The 14,726-nt window shown below is 39.5% G+C and overlaps 1 protein-coding gene across 5 annotated transcripts in view; it reads right to left on the minus strand.

Annotated features, from left to right (window-relative positions):
* Positions 1-14,726, minus strand: part of USP9X (ubiquitin specific peptidase 9 X-linked) — a 156,911-nt gene that overhangs the window by 91,589 nt on the left and 50,596 nt on the right. For all 5 annotated transcript variants that reach the window (XM_028113337.2, XM_028113338.2, XM_028113336.2 and 2 more), the window contains exons 2-4: positions 6,519-6,772; positions 2,509-2,654; positions 108-187 (exon numbers count right to left, since the gene is read on the minus strand). In XM_028113337.2, coding sequence (XP_027969138.1) covers positions 108-187; positions 2,509-2,654; positions 6,519-6,614 — 322 coding nt within the window. In that variant the 5' untranslated portion in view covers positions 6,615-6,772. The remainder of the gene's footprint in view (positions 1-107; positions 188-2,508; positions 2,655-6,518; positions 6,773-14,726) is intronic.

Consider the following 14,726-nt stretch of genomic DNA (forward strand, 5'->3'; position numbering starts at 1 on the left):
TCTGGTCTAGGAATATCCAGTGTTTGTAAGAAATGAAGTCTTCAGGGATGAACTGAAAGTGTATTAGTAGCATACATTCTGAAAACCATAAGAACACTTAAACTTACCTTTTTTACTAAGATCAATAGCAGCTTCTAAAAGCACTTCTAATTCCCCTTTTGGCAAAACTGGAACCACCCATCGAGGCCTAAGAGTTTTAAAAATATAAAAAGTTGTTTATTGGTTGCACTCTAAAGCACTCTACTTACCTCACATGAAAATATTAATATTAAAAAACATTAAAATATTAAAACAACAAGGTTGGCAGAATATCTGCTCTGTGAAACTAAGTTCCATCTGTCGTCTCTACAAACAAATTTTTTTTAAGAACTGTCAAACAAAAGACAGCAGGGGTGGGGAGGGGAGGAAATTATTTTAACTACCATAAAACTACCATAAACATAAAACTACCATAATAATCAAGTAGCAATTAAACCTATTGTTCAAGTTCATGGGAATGTGCTCTTTCAGGATTCGTCATCATGAATCTCTTAGCGGTCTTCATTTCCTCACAAAGGAGAAAAATTTAGGTGGAACGTAACAGATTACTGCCTCAATTCATAATCTGTCAATTTTTCCTGAAGGTTAAGTGAGACGTGGCTCTCCAGGTCTCTCTGCCTCCACAGGTACCCTCCTCCCTCCAACAAGGATGTAGCATGCACCCAGGTGGTGCTTTCTCTGGCCCCAGTGGCAGCCCAACCATCTCCGAGGCCATCCTTCCCTATCCCTTCGTCCTCACCCTCCTCACTGCTCCCAAAACCCTGGTTTTGAGAAAAAGTGCTCCATGACTATATAATCTATTAAAAACAAACGCATACCACCTTTGTCATTGTTTTTATTTACATTAAAATATCATTTGTATTTCTCTTCCCCTGAAAATTTGCTAATATGCAACTTTGTCCTCAAGTCTGCATAGAAAGTACCCTTTACTAACAACCACCAATCACCAGACAGAAAGCAAAAAGCAACAGGAAAACCTTTTGCTAGGTCTCTGTTAGAGAAAGCTCAGGGACATTAAAATAACTTTACATGATTTCTGGGTTTTTTTTTACTACAATTCATTGTATAACATTATTAATTGTAAGAATCTCCTAGAATTACAGTTAATGTGTTCTTTCAAATACATTATTAAAAATAATGAGTTAAAAATATAGTAATAGGAGGGGCGCCTGGGTGGCTCAGACGGTTAAGTGTCTGCCTTCAGCTCAGGTCATGATCCCAGGGTCCTGGGATCGAGCCCCGCATCCGGCTCCCTGCTCGGCTCCCTGCTCGGCTCCCTGCTCGGCGGGAGGCCTGTTTCTCCCTCTCCCTCTGCCTGCTGCTTCCCCTGCTTGTACACTCTCTGTCAAAAATAAATAATCCCTCTCCCTCTGCCTGCTGCTTCCCCTGCTTGTACACTCTGTCAAAAATAAATAAAATCTTAATATATATATATATATATATATATAGGAAAAATTTCAAGATAAATGAAGTGAGGAAAGCAAGTTACAAAACGGTACAGTAAAAATATCATATCTGTAGAAAAATCAATACAAATGATAGTAAACGTAATGTGAAGAGCATACTTACTAATTTTTTGTTGGGATGTGTGTACAGAAGATGGATATTGAAGGACTTTATCAACATATATTTCCATGTTTAATAGTACATTTATTACTTACGTAATCAGAATTTTTGGGGAAAAAATGCAAGGGGTTTCTATTTCCCTTCTATTATATACGTTAACAGTGTTAACTGATTTTTAGAAAGTGAAATACAACAAGAAAATCTGGTAAGGCAAATGCTCATACGTGTGCGTATTTTCCTTCCTTTCCCTACACCTCACTAGCACTCACTTGTTGAACCCACAGCCATGTGGGGATTCCCCAACACACTCTTTCCTTATTATCTTCTTTAAATCTTTTTCTTCCCCTGCACATAAGCTTAAACTTTCACTCTCTGGGAGTCTTCCACTACACGTATAAAAAATTATACCCTGAACTTACCCCTGAGGTGAAGATCAAGAGAAACAAATAGCTGAGATGGTTAAATGCCTCAGTCTAGTCAAGGGTTCACAAGGGGCAGGCTCTGAGGAACTCGATGTTCTAATTACCTGGCTTACCTCAGGACCATGCAAAAATTAAGAAAATCATCCAGCTATCATAGCAACCAACATACCAAAAAAGAAAACAACAACAACAACAAAAAACTTCATAAACTCTGAAAGAGGGAAATAACATATGGTTCTACTTCAGAAACATACCAGCTTGGGTCATCATCATTAATCTGAAAACTTTATTGACACTGTTACTCGATGATTAAGAACCATGGGTTAGAAAGTATTTGGTAAGCACTAAAATGTTAAGGCTATTGAGGCAATGTGGCTACTGTGATATTTCTGCCCACTCTTTCTCTTTTCTTACTACTAATCACTATGCTGAGAGACTGCTGGTCTTCCTGTGTATTACACACATTAACAAAACAACTCACCTATTGATCATGTCATCCAACTTTGCCAGGTCAGTATGTGGAAATGCAGGTTCCTCATCTTCAAGCTGTGGTGGGGCATCACCTTGACCTTGTTCATCTGGGGGAGTTGCCGGGGAATTTTCATTGGAAGAATCAGGCGATGAAGTCTTAATTAAAAATTAGATATTCCAGATTTAGGTTTCTATGACATAGGTAACAACATCTGATAATTCAAACACGAACACAGATTAGGGTAAAAGAATAAAATTTGAAAGATAAAATCACTGTAAACTTATGATGTTTCAGGTATTCTCTGTGCTAGGTTTTAAAATTTCATTTAATCCTTAACAGCCTAAGAAGTATTGAACAGCCATTTAATAGGTAAAAACACAAACTCAGAAAATAAGTAATTAGCCCAAGGTCACACAGCTCCAACTCTATGGTCAGGATTTGAATCCAGGTTTAGCTCTGAAGTTTGTGTTCTTAACCACGATGTGTATTGCTTCTCTGCTTCCATTTCCCATTATACAAGCCCTGCCATAATAGGAATTATTGTACAAATATGAAACAATGCATTTCACATTTCACAGATGGAAAGTTCTGAATTATAACTTTCATTTTTTAATTTGAAGGGGAAAAATAAATTTTATTCTATTCAGCAATTTGCCTAGTCTCAAACTACTACCCAATTATGAAAACTTCATGATTGTGGTTTCTAAGTAAGTCACATCATTTTTTTTTTAAAGATTTTATTTATTTGACAGGGAGAGAGAGAGAGAGAGACACAGAGCGCTCAAGCAGGGGGAGTGGCAGGCAGAGGGAGACGGAGAAGCAGGCTCCCCAGTGAGCAGGGAGCCTGATGTGGGGCTTGATCCCAGAAGTCTGGGATCATGACCTAGCCAAAGGCAGACGCTTAACGACTGAGCCACCCAGGTACCCCAAGCCATGTCATTTTCAACTAAGAGGTCTAATTTTATTCCCTTTTATTCTTCATTTTTAGCATATCTTTCTCTTTCCCCCTTCTTTAGATGTGCATAATATTTCTGCAACTAAGTAAATGTTATTCAGCCATAAAAAGAATGAAATCTTGCCATTTTCAACAACAGGGATGTTTCTAGAGGATATAATGCTAAGTAAAATAAGTCAGAGAAAGACAAATACCATGATTTCACTCATATGTGGAATTTGAGAAACAAATGAACAAGGACAAATGGAAACCAGAAAAATTTTTTTTATTTGCTAGACAGCGAGCGAGAGAGAGAGAGAGCACGAGCAGGGGGAGCTGCAGGCAGAGGGAGAAGCAGGATCCCTGCTGAGCAAGGAGCCCGATGGAGGGCTTGATCCCAGGACCCCGGGATCATGTCCGGCTCAGGTCATGATCCCGGGGTCCTGGGATCAAGCCTTCCATCGGGCTCCCTGATAGGCGGGAAGCCTGCTTCTCCCTCTCCCACTCCCCCTGCTTGTGTTCCCCCTCTCGCTGTGTCTCCCTCTGTCAAATAAATAAATAAATCTTTAAAAAAAAAAAAATCTTAATTCCAGTGTAGTTAACACAGAGCAGACTCTTCAATATAGAGAACTGGTAGCTGCCAGAGGGGAGGTAGGTGGGGGAATTGTTGAATCGTATTGTACACCTGAAACTAATATAACACTATGTTAATTATACTTGAATTTTAAAAATAAATAATTAAAATTTAAGACTGAGGAATCACTGACCTCTACCTGTGAAACGAATACACTGTCAATTAATTGAACTTAAATTTAAGAATGTTTAAAAAAATAAAAATAAACAGAAAAGAGAGTGAAACATACTGAAACTCTACTAGCTCCTGGTTTAAAAATAGATTCTTTGGCATCCAACACAAACCTCTATGTTTAAAGAAACCTCAATACTAGGTAACGAATTTATGACACAAGAAAGATTAATGATTCTGTCCAATACCTGTAACTATATACTTCAGTATTTTATGGCTTAAACATGGGAACTGGAGAGGAAAAGGAATAAAGGTGACACATTTATTTGGAAAAATAAAATTAAAACCTGACTTGCTCACTTCTCTAAGATGGCAGAGGGAGAAGAAAGGAGGGCAAAGGGAGAGAGAGCATATGTGCATCTCTTTTCTACCATTCTTATAATAGATTATCTAATCTATAATAACTGGACAATAAGAACTTATCCCCCCAAAAAAACTTATCCCCAAGTGACAAACTTAAGTACCCTACAATAACAATATTTTTGCCTAAAACCTTACCCATACAGAATTCTACATAAACATGCACCAACTGTAAGCAGCATGTCTGTGATTCATGTGCATGCACCTCAGCTATAAATTCACCTGCAAGCGTTGTTTGAGCTGCACATCACAAATTTTAGTATGTTTGTCTTATCTGGGTATTACCCAATACTAGTTTATTTATCAGAAAAAGTACCTGAGGGGCGCCTGGGTGGCTCATTCGGTTGAGCGTCTGCCTTTGGCTCGGGTCACGATCCCAGGGTCCTAGGATCGAGACCCGAGTGGGGCTCCCTGCTCAGCGGGGAGTCTCCTTTTCTCTCTGACCCTCCCCCCCTGCTTATGCTCGCTCTCTAATAAATAAAATCTTAAAAAAGTAGGTGAAAATCAATTACTAAACTTCCACTTCAAGAAAAGAGAAAAATAATAGGGCAAATTCAAAGGAAACGAAGGGAACAAAGATAATGGCAAAAGCACACAAGTAGGGAGGGGAGAGAAAACCGAAGTCAAAAGTTGGTTTTGGGGCAAGTTTAATGAAATTGATGAATCCCTAGGAAAGAGTATGAGGAGAGGGAATGCAAATTAGCAGTATCAGAAATGAAAGAGGAGAGATTACCATAGACTTTGAGACATTAAAAAGGTAGTAAGCATATAAGAAACTACTTCTATAAATCTGACAATCTAGGTGAGGGTACAAATTCCATGAAAGACACAACTTACCAAAAGACACATACACCACCCCCCCCCCAAAAACAGAAATCAGAAAATTCCCCTATTAAAAAAAGCTGGATCTGCATTAAAACCTTGATGGTTTCACCAATAAAATCTTCCAAATAATTAATGAAAAAATAACAGAACTCTTACACAAAATTCATCCACAGAATAGAAAAAAATATTATCCTGTGAGTTTTAAGGCCAGCATAAAACCTTGATATCAAAATCTACTTTAGGGGCGCCTGGGTGGCTCAGTTGGTTAAGCGACTGCCTTCAGCTCAGGGCATGATCCTGGAGTCCCGGGATCGAGTCCCACATCAGGCTCCCTGCTCGGTGGGGAGTCTGCTTCTCCCTCTGACCCTCTTCCCTCTCGTGCTTTCTGTCTCTCATTCTCTCTCTCAAATAAATAAAATCTTTAAAAAAAAATCTACTTTATACTCTTTGCAAACATTAATTCACTTGATCCTCTTCACAATCCCATGTAGTACTACTGTTAACCCCATTTTACAGATGAAAAACTGAGCCTCAGAGGTTAATTTACCCATTTAGACTAGTACGGTGAAAAGCTCAAATTTGAACACAAACATGACCTGAGTCCATGCTCTTTACCATAGGCTACACTGAATGATTTAATGTTTTGCTCTGGAATTGACAAGGGGATTAAATATTTCATTTGATAACTGACCGTGTAAGACACCAGCAAAAGAGGGGCTACATACTCAAGCATCACCATCTATAGTGCTTGAGCTTTCTTATCATTACTGTTAAAGATATGTAAATATAGGTCTAACAGTTTTATGGTTACTTCTCAAATTATTCAGAACATGCTCCATTTTATTTATTTATTTGAGAGACAGAGAGCGAGGGAGGGGAAGGGGCACAAGCAGGAGGAGTGGCAGGCAGAGGGAGAGGGAGAAGCAGGCTCCCCATGATGCAGGACCTGATCCCGTGGACTCTGTGATCATAACCTGAGCCCAAAGCAGACACTTAACTGACTGAGCCACCCAGGCACCCAGAACATGCTCCACTATTTAGTATCTCATAGTAGACATACCAGTGTAGCTTTAACTAGTATCTTAAACATCGTACCTGATTCTGTTGGAGGGGGGGCTGAGACTGTCCATCAGGAGCCTGGCCCTGGCTGTCATTCCCTCCTACTGGAGAGCCACGAGTCGTGGCTGTCATACTCGACACAGGGCAGATCTTTGCAATTTTGTCTGCTTATGTAGTTGTCTTGAGAAAAGAAATTATAGTCCACTTATAGAAGATGAAGTACCAGCATTTGTCAGTCTTAAAAAGCTCCAATTCAAGAATAAACCATCTTGCAGAGACCATTGCATAACCTACAAGAAAAAAAAGTACATTTGTTTTAGATTTAAAAATCATGAATTAAGGAACTGTTCAAACTTAGTATTACCAGTGAATCTAGTCAAGAGAAGGTGGCTATATAATGAGAGGATAAGGTGAAAAGCTAAAGTCTCATTAATACCATATTTAACTTAAACTGAAAACTGTAGATCAGCTTGTACAAAACCACAGCCTTTTATGTTTCAGCTTTCTTTTGGGATTCCAAAGACATTATCAAGGTATTTAGTTGCCATTTTGATTCAATCATGGAATGGCAAAAACTGTCTTCCGATTTGCTAATACCTTCAATACACTGTAAAAATATGTATATTCAAGACATAAACGAGATAAAATGTTATTTTTAAAAACATTCCAGGAAAGATTGCACAACTAACGTTTATCACTGGTACTAGGGCATTATAAATGGTTTTTGAACAAGCTTATAACAGGTTTTAACAGAAACTTTAAAACTTTGGGGGAATTTTTCTTTGGAAAAAGTTCAAACTATGTACTACTATTCCTAAACAACCCAGTCGTCAAGTGACCCTGACTCTCCACTTTTGGCAAGGTTTTGGTCACAGGCATTCCCAGAGGCATGACAGGGCTAGAGACCACAACTGTTTAACAATGGAATTCTTTGTTACCTCACCAGCAAAGGTGTACAGGGGAATGTCAGCAAAGCCTCAATTCTATATATTAATTAGACCAATGGCTCTCATCCTTAGCTGCATACGAAAATCATCTGAGATGCTTTGGAAAACAATGATGTGCACACCCCTCTCCAGAATGAATAAATTACTGTATTTGAGAGTGAAGCCTAGGCATCAGTACTTTCCATAAATTCTCCCCTGGTGATTGAGAATTGTGCCATGAGATTGAGAGCCTTAGCTGATGAGTTATAGGTATTTCATTATAAGGCGACCATACTTTCCATGTAGTCCAGAACAGTCCATGTTTGCCTCCAATTTAAATATAATCACTTGGGGCACCTGGGTGGCTCAGTCAGTTAAGTGTCTGACTCGATTTTGGCTTAGGTCATGATCTTGGGGTTGAGGGGCTTGATTCCACAACCCTGAGATCACGACCTGAGCTGAAGTCAGACACTTAACTGACTGAGCCACCCAGGCACCTCTAAAATAAACCTTTAAAAACAAATAGTCACTTAGGGCGCCTGGGTGGCTCAGATGGTTAGGCGTCTGCCTTCGGCTCAGGTCATGATCCCGGGGTCCTGGGATCGAGTCCTGCAGGGAGGCTGCTTCTCCCTCTGCCTCTGCCTCTCTCTCTCTGACTCTCATGAATAAATAAATAAAACATTAAAAAAAAGTTTAAAAAAATAAAATAAAAAAATAGTCACTTAACCCAGAGATAGGTCCCTAACAAGATTTTGTTTCATTTATCAAATTTGTGTAACAACACAGTTTAAGACCGATAATATCAAATACTGGTGAGGCTAAAAACATAGAAAAATGTTTAATACATAAAGTGAAAATACAAAAGAGAACACGAATGAGCAGCCTTTCACTTTTGTTTTCCATTTTCATACACCCTACATTACAAAAAAACTCACGTGAAGTAAAGAAAACAATTTTAAAAACCTGGAGAAACTAGCTAATAATTTTCTTTAGTCATTTTGGGTCTGCTGGCAAATTATTTGAGTGCCTTTCTTTTCTTGCCACTCAAAATTATCAGCTAATCAATTCAACTTGATTCTTCTCCACTTCAAATTTGTTCCAATTTCTTCCCTTTGTTTCCCAACCTGGGTTCATGATCCACTTGTGTATACTGTCCCCAGAGGGTGATTCCCCTCGCTCTTTTCCTGGATGCCTTGTTATTTGTCTATAAATATGCTTGAGTCTTCCTTACTGAAAAACCACCAATCTCTGCCCTTCCCTTTTCCCAAAAATCTTTTTTAATTTTATTTATTTGAGAGAGAGAGACAGAGATAGTGAGAGAGCGAGCACAAGTGGGGAGGAGAGGGAGAAGCAGGCTCCCCACAGAGCAGGGAGCCCGATGCGGGACTCGATCCCAGGACCCTGGGATCATGACCTGAGCCGAAGGCAGACGCTTAACCGACTGAGCCACCCAGGCGCCCCCTTTTCCCAAAAATCTTAGGAAGAATGTCTCTGCTTCCCCTTTCACCTCTTCCATTTTCCCTCATCATCTGGCTGGGTCTAAGCTACCAAAATTGTTTTAAGTCAGTGGGTCGTAACTGAGGACTATGGATGGATTTGAAGATAACTCCCCTAAAACTACATGCAAAGCTTTGTGAATATGTACATTTGGTGGGGAGAGAAGGGGGAGAAGGTCTGATTCATAGATCATCAATGCTCTACTAACGGACAAATCGAGTAACTGCTTCTTGCTGTTCACCCTGCATGCCCTCTTCTCAGCATGAGATACAATACAATACAATCCTGGACTCCAGGTTTTCTTTCCTTTCCACTTCTTTTCAAGGGGGATGGTGGCAGGTAGTAGTGATGTCAGTGAGGACTAGTTCTGAACACTGAAACAGAAGTGAAAACATCCACTGGACAGTTCACTCTCCAAGTCTGAACTGAAGCAAAACCTCGAGATCTTGAACATAGAGCCAGTTATTCACAAAAGGGTCAAAAGAGGTGGACTCATTAGTATAACCTCAGAGTCCCCCCAGCCTCCCATAAACACAACCTCCACCTGGCCACCACCTACTGAGAGGAAGTGGGTCACAATGTTATGGGATGGTAGGAAGTAGCATGATATACTCCCAAGTGTGGGGAAAGTCTAGGAGAGAGGACAAATCCTGAGGTACACCAAAAATTAAAGTCGGTTTTGTTTTTTGTTTTTTTTTTAGGTAAATCTTCACCATTTACACAGAATGTGGTATTTTCCTAAAATTAAAAACCAAGCATCTAAAAAGCAACTTGACCAAAGCACAAGTAGAAAGTTAACAAGTCTAGAAATTCTATTACCTTGTCCACTACACCAATACTCTCTCTCTTTAAAAAGCCTTTCCAGGAAGCAATCCAAGGACAAAAGAATAAACAAAATGTGGTATGCACACACAATGAGATATTCTCTAGGTGTTAAAAAGGAAGGAAATTCTAACACATGCTACAACATGGATGAACCTTGAGGACACTATGCTAAGTGAAATAAGCCAGTCACAGAGACAAATATTCTATGATTACACTTACTTGAGGTGCCTACACTAATCCAGAAAGTAGAAAGGTGGTTACCAGAGGTTACGGGGAGAAGATTGGGGAGTTAATAACAGGTGCAGTTTCAGCTTGGGAAGATTAAAAAAAAAGTTCTGAAGATGAATGGTGATGGATGATGGTGATGGTTGCACAATGTGAATGTAACTTAATGGTCAATGAATTGTATGTACACTTAAAAATGGTTAAAATGATAATTTAAGGTTATATGTATTTTCTCACAATAAAATTTTAGATATATATATAGCACTGACTGCTCTCTTGCTTTACAGTCCTTCAACATTTGGCGATCATTTGAGTTAAAATATCTTAAAATTATATCGTGTTTGTTGTTTTATGCTCAACATCCTTCTATCTATATGTATCCCAATAACCCTCCATCTATAGACAAATCAAAACTATCTGGCAAAAGTCTGGAAATAAACTATTCTAAACAAAAGTATTCTGTGGATTACTAAAGAACTATCCCTTTAAACAAAATACAGTATTTTTGTGTATCTGACCACAGAACTAAATCATCATCATCATCTTGCAGAATATCCCACTGACAAAGCCTCAAGCTGCCTGCCATCCCTATCTCCTCTTATATAATTCTCACCTTTCCATCCCTTGGTTTCTAGATTTCTTCTACCTCTGTCAAGTTTTCCACACTTCAAGATTTCCAGGACTGCTGAGCAGGTATGTCAGGTCTCAGCATAGCATACCCTGCTCTATTCTGGTATTAACAGACCTCTCTCACCCACCACATAAAAATTGATACCTTTCTTCAGTATGCTAGGATTGAAAGATTAAGAGCAAGAAATAGGTATGGAGCAATTAAAAACACTTTCTGGATTTTTTTTTTTTTTTTTAAGATTTTATTTATTTATTTGACAGAGAGAGAGAGAGAGCACAAGTAGGCAGGCAGGCAGGCAGGCAGAGGCAGAGGGAGAAGCAGGCTCCCCGCTGAGCAGGGAGCCCGATGTGGGGCTCGATCCCAGGACCCTGGGATCATGACCTGAGCCGAAGGCAGACGCTTAACCGACTGAGCCACCCAGGCACCCCTGGATTTTTTATGTACATATGTATGTATGTATATATTTATCAGAGAGAGAGAGAGGGAGAGCACAAGCAGGGGGAAGTGGCAGGCAGAGAAGCAGGCTCTCCCAGCTGAGCAGGGAGCCCGATGTGGGACTCGATCCCAGGACTCTGGAATCATGACCCGAGGTGAAGGCAGACGCCTAAATGACTGAGCCACTCAGGCGTCCCACCTGCTGGATTTTAAAAACGTAACTTTTATTTCAAAATCCCACCTCTGCCACTTAACAAGCTGCCTATCTTCAAGGCCAGGGACGTCCACTCTATCTTCACAGGTGTTTAAAACTGAGATAATGCCACCCACAAAAATGCCACGAGGATTATTTAAATATAGGTGTTTTGCAAATACCAAGCACGCAGTAATTCTTAAAATACGTAATTTTCTTTTCCCTTTCTATAATGTACTGTGCAGGGTTCTTGAATATCTGAGGTAATAATTGGAAAATAACATTTTCAGATATAATTTGGAAAGCTTTGAATGGTAAAAAAAATTATCAAAGATATGCTACAACTAAGTTATCCAAGAATTACACTGCTACCTTTCTTAATAAATCCCATTCAATCCAAGTGGAGGAAATAGATGGGAATCACACTGTTTTACTTGATTTCCAAGAAGCAGTCCCAAGTACAGAGCTTGTTTTCCAGGAGACATTTAGGCATACCCAGCAAGGCTAGAACAAGCTTTCTACCAAGTCAAAGCAGCAGTCCACTGAGCAACTAAAAAATTATTCAGATCATTTAAAATTTAACACAATAACCATTTCCTAAAGGAATGCTCAAATTCAACATATCCAATGTGAAAATTTACTGGTATGAAATTTTAAGCTTTGCATAAAAAGCATCAAGTTTTATTTTATTTATTTATTTGACAGAGAGAGACACAGCGAGAGAAGGAACACAAGCAGGGGGAGCGGAGAGGGAGAAGCAGGCTTCCTGGATCATGACCTGAGCTGAAGGCAGACACTTAAGGACTGAGCCACCCAGGCTCCCCTGAAGTTTTATTTTAGAAAAACAAAAGTATTGTAAGGGTCACTGTTCTCCCTTTCTTTCACTCAGGTTTTACCAGAAATTATGTTGGATTTTCTGCAATGCAACATGTAACCACAATGGCAACATTAGACGACATTTAGAAGACAGCATTTTTTGTATTCAAACTTAGCATCTCAGTATCTTCCGAGATGGGAGAAGCATCACCTTTACCTGGTTAAAGGCTGGCATTATGTTTTTTTAAAAATAACCTAGTATTCCGTAAGTGGCAACCATTTATATTCACTTTAAAATTTGCGGAACTGAATTTCTCCAACAGTTTTCTCTCTCTTTTTAAAGATTTTAGAGTATGAAAATACTTACTTTTAGGCCAAAGGTATTTAGACCTTTCTGAATTCTATTTAATAAGATCTTTTTTTTTTTTTTTTTTTTGAGAGAGCAAGTGCAAGCACGAAGTAGGGAGGGGGAGAGGGGATCCTATCTAGAGGATTCCAAGCAGGCTCCACGTCCAGCATGGAGTCTGACACAGGGCTCAACCTCACAATCTTCAGATCATTACTGAAGCAGAAATCAAGAGTCAGGCACTTAACTGACTGAGCCACCCAGGCGCCCCGACCTTTTTGAATTTTAAATTGGGATTTCTATTACTATGACAGATTAAATATGCTTAAAGGCAAACTTTTTATATGCATTATCTGGGGAAAAAAAAGTATCCTGTCCTACATAGAAGTTTTTCTACTACATGAGAAAAGACACATACAGCTACTGCAGGTTTAGACACTTCCATGGACACAGAAAAACTGGAAAACCCAGAAACTATTAAAAAAAATACACACACACAAAATAAAAACAAACAGTTTGTGCAGTTAATTATCTGCACCAATAGCTGGACTTATAAGATTTTTTTTTTAATATCCCTTCTAAGAAAACATTGAAATATGAGTAAAAATAGTTACTCAGAATAATCCTGAATCTAATTTTTTGGTAACCTTACTTGCAAACATTGCTATTTTACTTGCTTTAATTATTTAACTATGTATGATTATTTCTTGTCACACTCCTCACAATTATATTCAGACACTATGATCTATAACCACTCTAGTGGGTAAAGGCAAAATAGGTTTCAGTATTCATACTATCCAAGGAATTTTTTCTTTTGTGGATTTGTTGGTTCCATTCCATTCAAAGTTTCTCTGTGACTGCAATTCTACACCCAGTTACAACGTGTTTTTTCCCCTCACACTAAGCAATCTCACTCTAGCTGGGTGTCCTACAATATGACTAAATTCTGACACTATCTACCTGGAGATAGCATCAGATCCCACAGGTTAAGGGCTCAGTCAGTCCTACAAGATCGACCTCTCCCCCACACCTCAGTCACCAGTCTCAAGTCCAAGTTGTCACCTGTGCTTCTCACTAATCGGCTATAGACTGGAGGTTCCAATGATCCCTGCACCCTGGGATCGATTAATTTGCTAGAGTTGCTCACAGAACTCAGAAAAACTTTTTATTTACTAGATTATGGTTTATTATTAAAGGATGTAACTCAGAAACAGCTAGATGGAAGAGATGCGTAAGACAACATATGGGGAAAGGGCAAGGAGCTTCCATGTTCTCTCTGGGCTCACCATTCTCCCCAAATTTCCATGTATTTACCAATCCAGAAGCCCTCTGAACCCCGTCTTTTTGGAGTTTTATGGAGGCTTCATTACATAGGTATGACTGATTAAATCACTGGCTATTAAAGGTTAAATACGATCTCTAGTCTCTCCCCCACACCCCAAGGGGGTGGGGGAAGGGGCTGAAAGTTCCAACCCTCTAATCACGTGGTTGGTTCCCCTGACAACCAGCCTCCACCCTTAGGGGCTTTCCAAAAATCACTCATTTACATAACATAAGATGCCCCTTTTTGGCTCTTACCACTTAGGAAATTCCTAGGGTTTTTGAAGCTCTGTGCCAGAAACTGGAATGAAGACTGAATATATATTTATTATAAATCACAGTTATCACAGGCTCCCTTTTTTAATAGATTTATTGAGACTGTGGGGCAATTAAATCCCAGGGCATCACCTAAAACAATCAACCAATCAGCCAACAATTAGGGGAGACTAACATTTGCATTGATACCAACAGAGGGAGACAGCTTGACACAGAAATGCTAAGCCTGTACCCTCTGAAGAGTAAAATCACAGGCTGCACACTGCAAGGAAAATGGATTTCATTACAGCAGTCTAGCCAGTTGCTAGACAGACAAGAAAGTAACAAGTCTGTAAGTATGGGTAGTGGGGAATCAGTATCCAAAATTACTATGGTAGACTAAAGATCCAGTAATCTCCCCCAAAATTTACAAGATCTACAAAGATAGGAGACTGTGGCCCATACACGGGGGAGGGGGGCAGGCAAAAGAAACTGGCTTTGAGAGGGTCCACATGTCAGACTTAGCAAAGACTTCAAAACAGCTATTATGAGTATGTTCAAAGAACTAAAGGAAAAGTGTGCTTAAAAGTAGTAAAGGAAATGAGCGCCTGGGTGGCTCAGTCAGTTAAGCGTCTGCCTTCGGCTCAGGTCATGATCTCCAGGTCCTGGGATCAAGCCCCGTGTTGGGCTCCCTGCTCACAGGGGAGTCTGCTTTTCTCCCACTGCCCCTCCGCTCTGTGTATGTGCACGCTTTCTCTAATAAAAAAATAAAATC

The sequence above is a fragment of the Eumetopias jubatus genome, unplaced genomic scaffold (genome assembly GCF_037043125.1).
Source record: "Eumetopias jubatus isolate StellerSeaLion01/CBP00866 unplaced genomic scaffold, mEumJub1_p1.0 scaffold_11, whole genome shotgun sequence".
NCBI classification, from domain to species: Eukaryota; Metazoa; Chordata; class Mammalia; order Carnivora; family Otariidae; genus Eumetopias; species Eumetopias jubatus.